At 42.1% G+C, this 13650-nt stretch overlaps 1 protein-coding gene across 3 annotated transcripts in view; it reads left to right on the top strand.

Moving 5' to 3' along the window:
* Window positions 1-13650, top strand: part of mtor (mechanistic target of rapamycin kinase) — an 85982-nt gene that overhangs the window by 60158 nt on the left and 12174 nt on the right. For 2 of the 3 annotated variants that reach the window (XM_029435367.1, XM_029435369.1), the window contains exons 35-43: window positions 3579-3704; window positions 4725-4856; window positions 7171-7286; window positions 11077-11194; window positions 11676-11936; window positions 12407-12507; window positions 12707-12803; window positions 13044-13142; window positions 13253-13375. In XM_029435367.1, the coding sequence (XP_029291227.1) occupies window positions 3579-3704; window positions 4725-4856; window positions 7171-7286; window positions 11077-11194; window positions 11676-11936; window positions 12407-12507; window positions 12707-12803; window positions 13044-13142; window positions 13253-13375 (1173 nt within the window). The remainder of the gene's footprint in view (window positions 1-3578; window positions 3705-4724; window positions 4857-7170; window positions 7287-11076; window positions 11195-11675; window positions 11937-12406; window positions 12508-12706; window positions 12804-13043; window positions 13143-13252; window positions 13376-13650) is intronic. The other variant, XM_029435368.1, reaches the window with a different exon arrangement.

Raw genomic sequence — 13650 nt, 5'->3', positions numbered from 1 at the left:
ATGAGACAGCAGGACGTGTGGTAGGACCACAAATTCACAAGCAGTTGGGAAAGTTTGTGCCGCCCGCCAAGTCTTTGGAATATGAGACAAATGCCATCCGATCTAAGATAATACCGTTCAAATTCAGTGGGATTGTATGAGCATGTTGAGGGAAGAATTTAAGCAAGGTGGAACAACGGATAAGCCATTGGTCTGTGATGCATCCAAACTGCTCGGTTTAATACAGTATTTATAAAGCTGCTTAGTCGCAGTTGGCATTCATGTCCCTCATCTGCTTAGATGTTACTGGCATCTTGAAAAATCCCAAAAACCTGCGTCATCCTTTACTTTCATTCCTAGTAGCCTAGTTCATTTGTATTTGTCTGAAAAGTCCATGTGCCTGCCCAGAGGGCTCCGGTATACTTATTTCAAAATCAAATTCTAAGTAAGGCGTATTCTGAAAGGCCGTTTAATACCGCACTGAGGGCAAATGCCAGAACACTCACTGAGTCCAGAGGTCTGTCCACGTCAGAGGGTCACATTGAAGGAGATAATGCTTGAAATGATCCAACACAAAGACAGCACTTGCTTTGAATGCATGAACTATGACTACTTATAATACAGGAGTATTGGCTGTGGCTCATTTTTATAGCAACAAAAAACACTGAAAATTAAATTGAATGTATAATTGGAGAGATTGCTGTTTTTTAGGCACAGATGCGGAGCATGAATGTGGATGTGAATGTATGCCAAATTGATGATCCTCAAAAACTATCCATCGTTTGCATTTTTAATAGCATTAGCCACAAAATATTAAAATCAGGGGCGATAAAAGAGAAACATTGTGCAAAGGTTGAACTGTTGGTCGATGTTGCTTTAGATAAAGGCTTAGCATTAGTCGGCGCCAAGAACTTAGAAAAATCCAAACATTATTTTTTTTCCCCTGTTGGTTGGTATTAACCAGCTGTTTTAGAAATGCAACTGTTACTAATTTCCTTGTAACATTTCAAAAGTTTCTATAAAATTAGCTTCACCATTGAATGGAAACCGTTACACACTCAAATCCTTGTGCAGTAAAATGAAGATACTCTTGAACATCTTGACTTTTTCCATTCATAACAGATGGAGGTTGGTTGGAGGGGGTATTTAGGTTCCAGAGGGGTCTTCTTGAGCAAACAGACAAGGCCCATAATGGCACCAGAGCTGCAATGCCTGACAGGTTTCTTCTCTCTATAGTGATTTATTGGAGGCTGACCTCACACATGTGTCAGTGAGTCACTGTCCCGCTCCTTTCTATACCAGTCTCTCCCTCATCAAAGGATTAAAGGTATGGTAACGAGAGTATGAAAACACTGCACCCCACCGCGTGTCGGTAAATGTGTCAGAGTGAGTTCTCGCACCTCTATTCCTGTGAGATGAGTTTGAATGTTTGACCCTCAGCTGTAAATTGCTGTTCAAAACTATTGATCTTCTTTTGTTCACTAATGCAAATCGTGAGACTTTCTTCTTAGAAAAAGTAAAAAAACCAAACATTGGTTCTAACTTCTCCTCTTCCTTTACTCCATGTGCTCCTCTACACACGCATTTTTCAACAATTTACCTCACACTTATTGGGCCTATTCCATTTATTAACCCAGCATCCAGCGCGTCACACATGAATAGTTTGCAGAAGATTGACCGTAACGCCGATGCAAAGCTGTGGCCGTTTGATCCTCAAAGTGCAGCCAAACTAAAAGTTGGTAATAGTTTAACTTTTAGCGGTGAATTGCGGACAAAGAGTGCCTGCAGCCCTGACCCCTGTGACCTATGTTACAAAGAATTTCTTTGCGCCTGAAATACATGAACATTATTGCGGTGAGTGCGTGAGCCTGGTGTGTGTAAAGTTGTGACATTCCTACTCATCGACGGCAGGCGGTTTGGTATTTAGAATACCAACTATACACAGTGTTTAGTTTGTTTGTTCTTTACCCTTAGTCGATGCTACACATTGAAGAGGCAGACCTACGTACGTTGCGGTTACACGTTTTAGACCACCTGTCCACCATGACGCCCCCAATGATACACAGTTGTTCCTTTCGCTCTGAGGAAAGGAACAACTGTGTGAACTGGATAATTTAGCACTTCCTTGTAGCTTCTCAGCAGAAGGATCAGTAATCTCTTGCAGTTAAACCCAGACTAAACTTCTAATCACTGAACATAGCTTCTGCCTGATTCTACCTGCACTCAGCACCTTATCCCATCATGTTAAGCCTACTTCAGGAATTGCAGTATTTGATTCTACACTCAACCTTTGCTTACTAGAGAAGGCCTGACATACTTTAACCATATATGGAATAGAGCAAACAGGTGTCAGATAAGGTCAACAGCTAAAGGGGCAGAGTGTAGGATTTAGGGGGATATAGTCACAAAAGTGGGATACAATATTCATTATAATGGTTTCATTAGTGTATAATCAGTATTATTGTGTTTTCGGTAGCTTAATATTTTTTACAGGTCATTTAGCAGACGCTCTTATGCAGAGCGACTTGCAGTGAACTAACTACAGTCTCCCTGGAGCAGGGTTAAGTACCTTGCCCAGGTGGCAGCCTGAACCTTCCGGTTTGGTAGGCGTACCACCAGACCACTAGGCCATCACCACCCTATGAGCCCTTAATGTCTAAATAAGGATTGGGTCCTCTTGCAGGAACATGTTGTACCGCCATGTTTCTTTCTACAGTAGCCTAGAACGGACAAACCAAACTCTGGCTCTAGAGAGGGCCTTTTGAATCTTTACGTTATCTGCAGCCAGCTTAGGCTCTCTACACGCTTGTAAAAGGAGGGGTGAGCGGTGGGCTTTTGAGTTAGTTGCAATCTGCAAACCTCACTGCCAGTAAATCATTTCAATTCAGACTTTATTAAGAACACAACTCACAGGGGGGGGGGGGGGACAATAAAATACAAAGGAAAGGAGAAGAAAAGAAGAAAACAAAAATCTTACGAACTGGTCCCTTAATTAAAAGGACTTCAAACTAATTCCCCACCTCAGACAGAAAGATGTGTTGTGTTATCTTTGAAAGTCTTTGTTAGTGGTGTTGTGCTAGTTGCCATGCAACCTAATGCGGCACCTCCCCGTAGCAGTGTTTGTAATTAGAATCAAGTTACATGATGAAATGTTTATATTACATTGTCTACCCCCTGTAGATTTGTCTTCAATTCAGATCCTACAGAGAGGATTACACAGCACATGCTCATTTATATTTTTCCATCAGTCAGATTTCTCCGCAGTCGTCTTCTGTTTTATATCACAACAATGAGGTCGAGGTTGCAGTTAGGAGAATAGTGAATAGAGAAAGTCACCTAATGGTACTTACTTACATACTTATGAATACATACCTGTGTTTGTGGGGTTGTTCTGGCACATGAACTTGTACTCGCGTGTGAACATATTTAAGACAGGGACCTCTTGTAGTAATAGCTGCCCCCCCGGGTTTCAACTGCACCCTCTCTCACGTGTGTTCATTCTCTTGAGTTTAACGAGTAGGTTCCTCTCTTTGAAGGGAGTAACAAAGGCGGAATGCGTTTAACAGTCTGTCCCTTGTGATTTTTGTGTTTTTCTCCAGGGTTGTCAGCGGATCGTAGAGGACTGGCAAAGGATCCTGATGGTCAGATCGCTTGTCATCAGCCCCCATGAGGACATGAGGACTTGGTTGAAGTATGCCAGCCTCTGTGGCAAGAGCGGACGCCTGGTCAGTACATTGATATATTTGTACAAAGCCCCTCAGTATTCTCTAATCTGACCCCTGATCAAGCATGATTAATTATAATCCCATAACAGTCAGGAGGAATAAATCAGAGTTGATTAAATCAGTCTATGTCAAACGGAAAAGGGAAGTCGAGCTCTGACGCAGTTAAGTGCAACCATGAACTCCAGCCATGAAATTCAAACTTCATTTCAACCTGTTTTAAATTGGCCCTAATGAACGTAACGCAGCACTCTCAATCACACTGTTTAGAAACCTGAGCCTGCATATCTGCACAATTAAAGTGGTGCAATTTTCCATCCTTTACCTCACTGTTGTTCTAATTGATTGCAAGGGACTGCAGACAATCGGCCAGATTTTCTTTCTGCACACTTTTATGGCATTTAAACACACACACACACACACACACACACACACACACACACACACACACACACACACACACACACACACACACACACACACACACACACACACATGGAATGCCAGAATCCCCAACTCAAAAACAAGATGTGATTGGCCAACGTCAAACGTAGCAGGAAATGTAATTACGAGGTGTTGGAAAAAATGACACCATTAAGATTTTCTTTCTTTTCAAATGTTCCTTATTCACACCATCTTTAGCACTTACTCATGCACTGACCTATTTGCTTTTTTAAGCAGTAATACATTTATAGAAATGTGCAGTATACTTAGAAGTTTGTTAACAAGTTGAGATGCATTACAATGAAATCCATGACGTGTTATAAATCTTTCCTAATTAAAGTCGTTTGTTGAACAACTTTGTAGATTGTAGTGATGGAAGTAGGTTGTTCCAAAGAGATGGTCCTCTGTATTTCAATGAATATGGGTTAAGGGAAGTCCGAAAAAATGTCCTCGTAGTGTCTTGCAGAATAATCTTAATCGTATCAAGGTAGAAATTAAATCAAGCTTGTATTGCCTTGGGCTCCCTAAAAACCTCTTATTGAACTGTAAACCCTCTGTTGATTAATTTGCTCCCTCCAGGCACTGGCCCATAAGACCCTGGTGCTCCTTCTGGGTGTCGACCCCTCCAAGCAGCTTGATCACCCGCTGCCCACAGCCCACCCGCACGTCACCTACGCGTATATGAAGTACATGTGGAAAAGTGCCCGCAAGGTAGGAGCAAACAAACGTGTTGAGTTGAGTCGATGGTTTATAATTAACATTTTGTACATTTGTGTTTGTTGCTTTTCGACGAACAACAAAGGGCAACATGTCAGCTTTTGAAGAGTTCTGATAGTTATTACTTTTATATGGACATTTTTAGAGCAACATGAAGCAACAATCTGAGTTTTAAATATGCCAGATGCAGACGGCTTAAATTACTGGAACATTAGTGACATGTAAACATGTCATTAATTTTGCATTGTAAGGGAAACGGCCTGAGAAACATTAACACCAACAAATTGCATCTGTAAAAAGGAAAATTGAAATTGCAACCAGCCTCGGCATTGGACAGTTAAGTTAAGTCCCACCAGGTGTTCTGTGATTATTAAAAATGACTGAGTAACCATTATAAAATAGTTCCTGGAAGAAAACATGTATATTTATTGTAGCTTGTTCTTTTTACATAACAATACACTTAAAAAGCCTCTGAAAAACAAACATAAAAATAATAAAACGACAGTAATTACAGCTACGAATAGCATACCAAATAAAAAACAAAAATAGAAGATATTAAAAATAAATTGTATTTGTATGACATCCACAGTAAACTTTAAGCATACAATTAAACTAAGTTTAATTCGACAATTTGAAGCGCACTGTTATATTAAGTGCATTGCTGTATAGTTATGTTGTGTAACTTTGCTTTCAGAAAGGCCTGTCAGGATCTGATGTTAAAGTCGACATTAAGAATTGAAACAGCTGCCCAACTAAAGTTAACCCAAACTATTAACATATGAGTATAGAAGTTAGTTCATTACTGTTGAAGTTTTCTTTTTCTTTTGGGCTCCTAACAGCAGTTCTGGATTGTAAAAATGTAATATCAGGCAACGATTAGTGAGTTACAGTATTTCAGAAATATTGCAGGTTGACTGAATTTGCATTCATTACCTTGAAGTCTTATGTAACTTCTGAGAGGTTTGAATCTTCCTTTATAAAAGCCTGTTACATTAAGGTTAATGTTGTTATTATTAATCTTTTGTATCCATGGCAAAAGTGGATGAAGTAAGCCTCACTTAATACCGGCACTAATAAATGTTTTTTCAGAACGATTTGTGCTTTCTGTTGCTGAGCGTCCAGCACAAACTTCCCACTGCCGGCAGTGGTTACCTAACATCCCACTGCAGGTTTCACCAGAGCAGACTAGGATTGAAGCGCTCTGCCCTGTGCCATTTGTCTACCACACACCCTTTGACATACAGTATACAACCCTCCAAACACACATAAACACACCCATATTTATTGCCAGGTGTTGAATAGTGTTTGTGGCTCCAGAGTTCAGGTCTCATTAGGGGATTTAGGTAAGTGTGAGATTAAGCTTTTCAGGAGCCAGCTGCATTGCTCACCAGTCAAATTGGAATACACACACACACACAGCTGGAAAGGATGCATCCATTGGTCACTCATCACACTTGCTATGAGTGGGGTGCTGCTATGTGAAAACCATGCAAAGTGGGTCATCTATCAGGGGAAATGGATTATATGTAAAGGCAAGATTTATAAATCGGAGTTGAACCGTTTCTGAAACAAATTCTTCAGTCATCTTTCAAATTAAAGTGGAAACAGACAACTTTGGTAACTGGCTACCCGGTGGAACACATCATTGAAACTTGTTGAAAGCAAAGTTTACAGGGAACCAATCAAAACGGCAACTGTGTCATTATTCTACGGCCATCACAAAGTGAGAGCAACTTCAAAGATTCAAAACAAAACACTCGTCTATCGCTACCTTAGTTACCTGATGTATCATTTTGAAGTTAGTCATACATTTGAAATCATGTGAAGAAGATACAATATGCTGACCATAGCAAATATTCCATCTGGATCTCCTCTCACACATATCTGTCCCTCATTTTGTCCACTGTGGATAACTTCCCTAAACTGCAGTGCATGTAGTACAGGCTGCGTCTCCCTTGTTCAGATCAGACATGTCACACTTGTCCAAACTGTCAATTCAAGTAACAAAAACAGTGTAACCATGACAGCAGAGGATTTTCTCCAGTGAGTCCAGCAACACTGATATATATATACACATATACGTAGAAAATAATGGCAATTGTTGTTGGACTGTCCTGCATTAGACTGACTTCTGGTAGATAACAACAAGCGCATTAGTGACTTTAACACCGTCCGCTCACCCCTAATCACATGCTTGTATTTAGTTTAAAGGGATCACAGAACGGACCAGAACCCCAAACAAGCGCGTATTTCTCTCAATGACACGGAGTCTTTACATGCCGTTGGTATTTGTTTTGTGTCTCTCCAGATTGATGCCTTCCAGCACATGCAGCACTTTGTGCAAGGGATGCAGCAGCAAGCGCAGCACGCCATCGCAGCCGAGGACCAGCAGCACAAGCAGGAGCTGCACAAGCTGATGGCCAGGTCTGCACAGTAACAGCAGCTCAGCACCGCAGGAGCCTTTTGCACAGAAAGCTCGTTCACATGTCACAGAAGGAAAAGCACAGGTTTAAATAATACAATGAAAGATGGCTCAGTTTTTAGGGTCCTGTTGTTGTCGTCTATGTTGTCTCACTGGCTTACTGGGACACTTACATAGAACTGAGACATTGTTAATGTTATTAGTTACACTCGTGCTTTTCTTACTCTGACAAGTCAAAGTGTCTGCTGTGAAAAAGGCCTATGGTGGATATCAAATGTCTAGCAATGCAGAGATAATCCCTGACATTTTTCACTCTCATTTGATCCATCAAAGGCTCTTCAGTCGACTGTTATGGAGAGAGATGATGGACTCAATCTGAAATCTTGACACTTTAAGTTTCACATTACTACAAAGTAGTTTTGACATTTTCTTGATTTCTTATCCAGGCGACCCCGACACTGAATCAGTACAACCTGCGAATCCTTGTGACCAAATCCATTTTAACATCATCTCTAAAATATGTTGCAATTAATTTGAGATCAGTCATGTAGAGCAAGTGAATGTAGACAAGTAATGGAGAAACTCCTCTTTTATTTAGGAGTATTTCTTTGTGAGACAGTGAACAGTTCTCAGACACAGTTATGTTACAATACAGCAAGTTGTAGTTCTCACTACTAAAGGACAGGAGGAGGGGAGCAAACATGAAATGCTGAAACCTTCTGGTTTTTACTCAAAAACAACTTTATTGTCAATTGTGCCATATCTGCAGGACATGTAGAGGATCAGGATGGCGTTTCTCTCGGACCACGTTGTTGGTATATACAAGTATTAAAAACAAAAACACAACAAGGGTTTAAAAACAGCACAATAACAGTAATAGTGTAGCTCCTGAGGGAAAGTAAAATTCTCCCAAAGTAATGCCAATGTGTCATTAAGCATTTAGATGTGGCTCAGTAGTATTGAATCTCAGAAGTACCTCTGTGCCAACCTACTTACACCCGCTCAGGCTCAACGGAGAAAACACAAGGCAACATGCTGAAGAAAGGGAAAAAGTGGCCTCGTGTTGTAAACACTCAGGGTCGTGCACAGTACCTTCTGCTTTCTTTTCCATGAGCATGACCCAATCTAGCATAGCACCTTTTCACCAGTCCATTGGCGTCCTGTGGTCTTTTTTCAAAGCTGGCCAGATTCTCTGAATTTCCCACCTCAAACTACTCAATAAAAATGGTCCCTTCTGGCAGTTTGTCCCACACAGCCACTTATCACTAACCAAACATGGCACAGTGCCTACAGGTATCACAGACCAGGTGTGTCTCCTCCACAGTGCTGCTGGTTTGCACACACACACCTCTCCTAATGGGTGTGCTCTTCAGCTAACAGCCCTGGCACAGCTTTGGCACCTTTCCACTATCATCCTCTCGCCTCCCAGACTATGTTTACATGCACAAAATATCCCTTATTTCTAAAAAGACCATAGTCCTACTAATGAAAGTGAATATTCCAATGAACATGCATTGTACATGTGTACATGCAGCCGTTCATACTCTGATTAACGTGTAACACCATGTCCTGTGGCTACCTTCGGCCTTTATAAAACCTACATTTCCTTCCTTTTCCAACTGCAGTCATGTTGCTCCCATGGTGAACCCATGTTGTCACCGCTGTGCAAGTTTTGGGGGGAAAAACAAACGTGTTAACGGCTATGTCTGAGAACAGACCGGTTTTCGGTACAACGCACAGAGCTGGTCGTAAACGGGCCAGACGTTGTGTCTCGCAAACTGCGTTTAAAAACCCAAAATGAAAAGCTTATTCTAGATGCGCTGTAAATATATACTATGGGCATATCCAACACGTCTTAATCTGAAACCACATCTGGAATATCCAAATGGGATATTCTGTTTGCATGATCCAAATCAAATTCAGAATATTGTCACATTTGGAATAGTAGTGTGCCTGAAGATGCAGTTTGGATTCTGTTTCAAGCAGTTGTCAACACACCAGATTCCCGAAGATGTGACATTTAAATAACTCTCAGATGTGTGCAGATGCTGGTTTAGGGTATTAGAGAATGGAAAGTTTTGTATTGCCCAAAATAGCTGGGCGTGACTTCAAAGAAGTTGTTTGCATGCTCTTGTGGGCTCATGAAAATATTTGAGGAGGATATCAAACACTGTCTAATTTAGATTTGAGTGTTTGTGCAGGAGAGAGCGAGTACTTGTTTAGTGTGACTGCTCTGCATTGTGTTGGTCGAATGACTCAAAAACAAGCCAGAGGTGCGCCTTGTGAGCAGACGGGTATAATCCTATGTACAGTAAATCACACAGCAGTCTCATCTGTGCACAAACACACAGCAGTCATGTGCAACCCTCCCATCTCATAAATCACACATGACCTCACAAAAGCCTAACAACAGGCAGAAAGGGCTTTTAATTTTTTTTCACTTTTGCATCTTCCAGACTCTGTCTGTCTGAGGAATGCATGTTGGGGGATAAACACCTGTATGATGTCTGTCAGGACGAGTCCTCTCCAGACGCACTGACACACTTTCATGAATACAGGTCAGCTGTGTGGTATGGAGCACACCTGGACCGCTCAGTCAGACACTCGCATCCCCACAATCACGTGGACGCCTCCAATCTCTGCTTTCACTGCTAGTTCAGATCAATCACCCTGGCGTCTCCTTTCTGAATAAACATGTTGTTCCAACGTCTACAATCACCACATCCTCCTCTTGCTACTTCCCCACAAGATCAACCTGTTACCAGTTTACGGAAACAGTTTGGCATCGCGTGCTGAACCCAAACTGTATGCTCGCATGGAAAAGCACTCAGAAGAAATTGCGTAATCCCGAAAGAGACTGCTGGTGGATGGGTCGACAATACAGAGCTTGCCAGTTGCTCAGTTGAGTGTAGTTGTATGTGAATTATATGTCTTGGCCGCGCCAAACGCAACTAGTTTGGCTATTTTCCTGTAAGGATTTGTGTTTGTAAGGATGAAGGATGGAGCTAAGTCCTCCTCGGGGATGCCACAGAGCTCACTGTCAGGTTAAATGAAAGGAAAAGTGGTTCAGATAATTGAAAATCTCCGGATGTGATCCCAGAACCTTTCAGAGGATAAACGCACTGCTGCATTCAGTAGCAATACTTTTGATAAATGCGTGTGTGGTATCCAAGTCGTGTATCAATATCTCACTTATTTTTAATGGACTGCCATTGAGATGCTGAATGCCACTGCCAACTCTCTATTAGCATTGACAACATAAGCACAGTGCTAAACTCATGGTGAGCTTTCTTTGTGAATTGTGCCTTTATGTCCTCGTCGCTAACGCTGTCATGCGGCCGTTGAATTGTTTGTTGCTGCAGAGCTTCTATTAACAACATTGCCCTCTGACCTCAGCAACTTTTACGGTCTCAAAACAGTTTAGATGGGTTTTAATGCCTCCCCGCAGGCGACAGCATAATATTTTAGTTTTGTCTCTCCGTCGTCCCATTCTCGTAAACGCAATATCTCAGGAACGCCTTCAGGGAATTTCTCAAGGATGAACTAATGATTATATTTTGGTGGTTAAAGGTCAAGGTTATAAGCTGATTTAAGCGATGATATTTTGAACATGGAATTAAAGTGTGTTTATTGTTGCATTATATTATTCAGCTCCATAAATGTAGGTGGAGACACATAATCTATGCCTCACAAGGTTGGGCATGTCTTCCTTAAGTAAAGTGGAGATATAATATATTTTTGATGGGAAGAAAAGCAGGCAGAATTGTCATCTTCTCCCCTTTCTCTCTGTAGATGTTTCCTGAAGCTCGGAGAGTGGCAGCTCAGTCTGCAGGGCATCAACGAGAGCACCATCCCCAAAGTTCTGCAGTATTACAGCCATTCCACTGAGCATGACCGCAACTGGTACAAGGTCAGTATCTCCCTTTTAAGTCTAACCTTTTACTTTTGACTCTGTGGCCGCAGTAAAATCCCAGCTGTGTCAGCAGGAGGTTGCCCTGACACTGACGTGTCACCATGAGAAACCATTTTATTGCCCCAAACAGGTCATAACATCATTTATTTAGCTTCTGTCTGTGCGCGGCTCATTTATTTTCATATTCAGATTGTGCCTCTTCTGATGCATCAAAGATATGAGCTGATGGAAGAGCTGACATCGCTGCCTTTTCTAGTCCATGCCCGTACTGCAGGCTACAAAGATGTCACTACACAAACATAACCCTCTCCCCATCCATCCTCTCCAACTCCACCTCATGTGTTTGGATCAGAATAATTACAGCCCCGCAGGACGTATCTGTCCCTCAGTACACTAGAAAAAGACATCATGAACAAACCTGCGTCATTTCCAGTTACCACTTCTTATAAATCCCTCAGTTTGTTTCATCTTTCCGCAGGCCTGGCATGCCTGGGCGGTGATGAACTTTGAGGCGGTGCTGCACTACAAACACCAGAACCATGGACGTGATGAGAAGAAGAAGCTGCGACACGCCAGCGGCGCCAGCGCTAATAGCGAAGCCAGCAACAGCGACAGCGAGGTGGACAGCACTGACCACAGTCCTGTTCCCTCACCGGGCCAGAAAAAGGCCAGTGAGGTGAGAGTCTCACCCATCCACATAAATCATTCAGTGTTCTCCTCTTCTTCCAGTCCAACCAAGGTAGGAATCATTTCTCCTAAATCATCATTTTAAAGATATGAGTTTAAAGATTTGCTGACTTGCTTTACCTTTGCTGTCCCAGTTATGTTAACAGTATGCATGTTGTAGAGCTGTTTTTGGCACATTTTATCGACTAATCGGTTGTTTGATTTAATCGACAGATCTGTAAAACTCAATTTCTCCACAAATAATCATAGTGAAGCACCACTCATAAGTTTCTTGGAAATAAGTCATTCAACATGAAAAAAGGTTGAATCTGCTAAAGAAATCCTACTCGGCTAACACCAAAACAACCAATTAGTCGACTAATTGACTAAGGGAGGCCAGCCATAGAATGTTGAACTCTAAATGATAGTGTCTCCAGATCTTGCCATCCCCACGTTTAGTAAACAGTATTGTGTGTTTTCTATTATAGCTTTGTTTTTTTTTCTTGCATGAAAAAGCATCTGTTGTGTTCTGTCCCTCCACAGGACCTCTCGAAGACGTTGCTCCTCTACACAGTTCCTGCTGTTCAAGGTTTCTTCCGCTCCATTTCCCTGTCCAGAGGCAATAACCTGCAGGATACACTCAGGTGAGAGACATGACCTTAACACACACTGGGCAAAGCAGTCCAAGTAAACACACGGCACCCATATACATGGGCACCCTGCAGATGTGGCGTGTGGAAGTAGGAGGACCTCTGGTGGTTGTTTGTGATTGCACTGTGTCATTGTTCTTAATAATTAGGCAAGAAGATCTCATTTCCTGCTTTTGTTTTTTGTGCTGTTCAGGGTTCTGACTCTGTGGTTTGACTACGGTCATTGGCCTGAAGTGAACGAAGGCCTGGTGGAGGGTATCAAGACCATTCAAATAGACACCTGGCTACAGGTAAAACACACACACACACACACACACACACACACACACACACACACACACACAAGGAGCTAGCCTAGTGTGTTAAATGAGTCCCCATTAAAGTAAGAGGGTTTGAGCTGGTGGAAAGGGTAAAAATAGGATTTCCATATCGTCAGTTCTTGTTGATTTGAGCACTTATGGCGACGATGCTATATTTTGAATTTAACAAGCTACCGAGTTTTTATTCCCAACGTTTCTCTCCCTGTGCAGGTGATCCCTCAGCTCATAGCTCGAATTGACACTCCTCGAGCCCTGGTGGGCCGCCTCATCCACCAGCTGCTGACAGACATCGGACGGTATCATCCCCAAGTACGTCTGCCCACACTACTGCGAGTGCACATTCACGACAGAACCATGAACACAGTTCCCATGGTAACTTAAAGCAGTGCGGTCAGTGATAGTTCTCTGTTCCCCTCCAGGCGTTGATCTACCCGCTGACTGTGGCCTCCAAGTCCACCACCACAGCCCGCCACAACGCTGCTAACAAGATCTTGAAGAACATGTGTGAACACTGCAACACGCTGGTTCAGCAGGCCATCATGGTACAGAGACTTCATCATTTCTATTCATTGTTACTCTCTTCTTCCTCTAATTAGAAAAGATTATTCAGGGGGAAATGCAACCTTCTGTTTTGTCTTTTATTTCTCAGCAGAGAAGTTTTTTCGGTTGCTTCTTCTCCATACGACTCTAAATCAGATAACTTAAAATGTTTTGATTTGAACTATTCTGACATGAATTATCAACTTCAGAACAAAAGATCCTTCTACTTGTGTTTTTTTCACGTCTCACGTCTTTGGTCCCATAAAAAAAGAAAGTT

This window comes from Cottoperca gobio, chromosome 7 (assembly GCF_900634415.1).
Source record: "Cottoperca gobio chromosome 7, fCotGob3.1, whole genome shotgun sequence".
Lineage (NCBI taxonomy): Eukaryota > Metazoa > Chordata > Actinopteri > Perciformes > Bovichtidae > Cottoperca > Cottoperca gobio.
The sequence above is the reverse complement of the archived record's forward strand: the minus strand, read 5'-3'. Positions and strand labels throughout refer to the sequence as shown.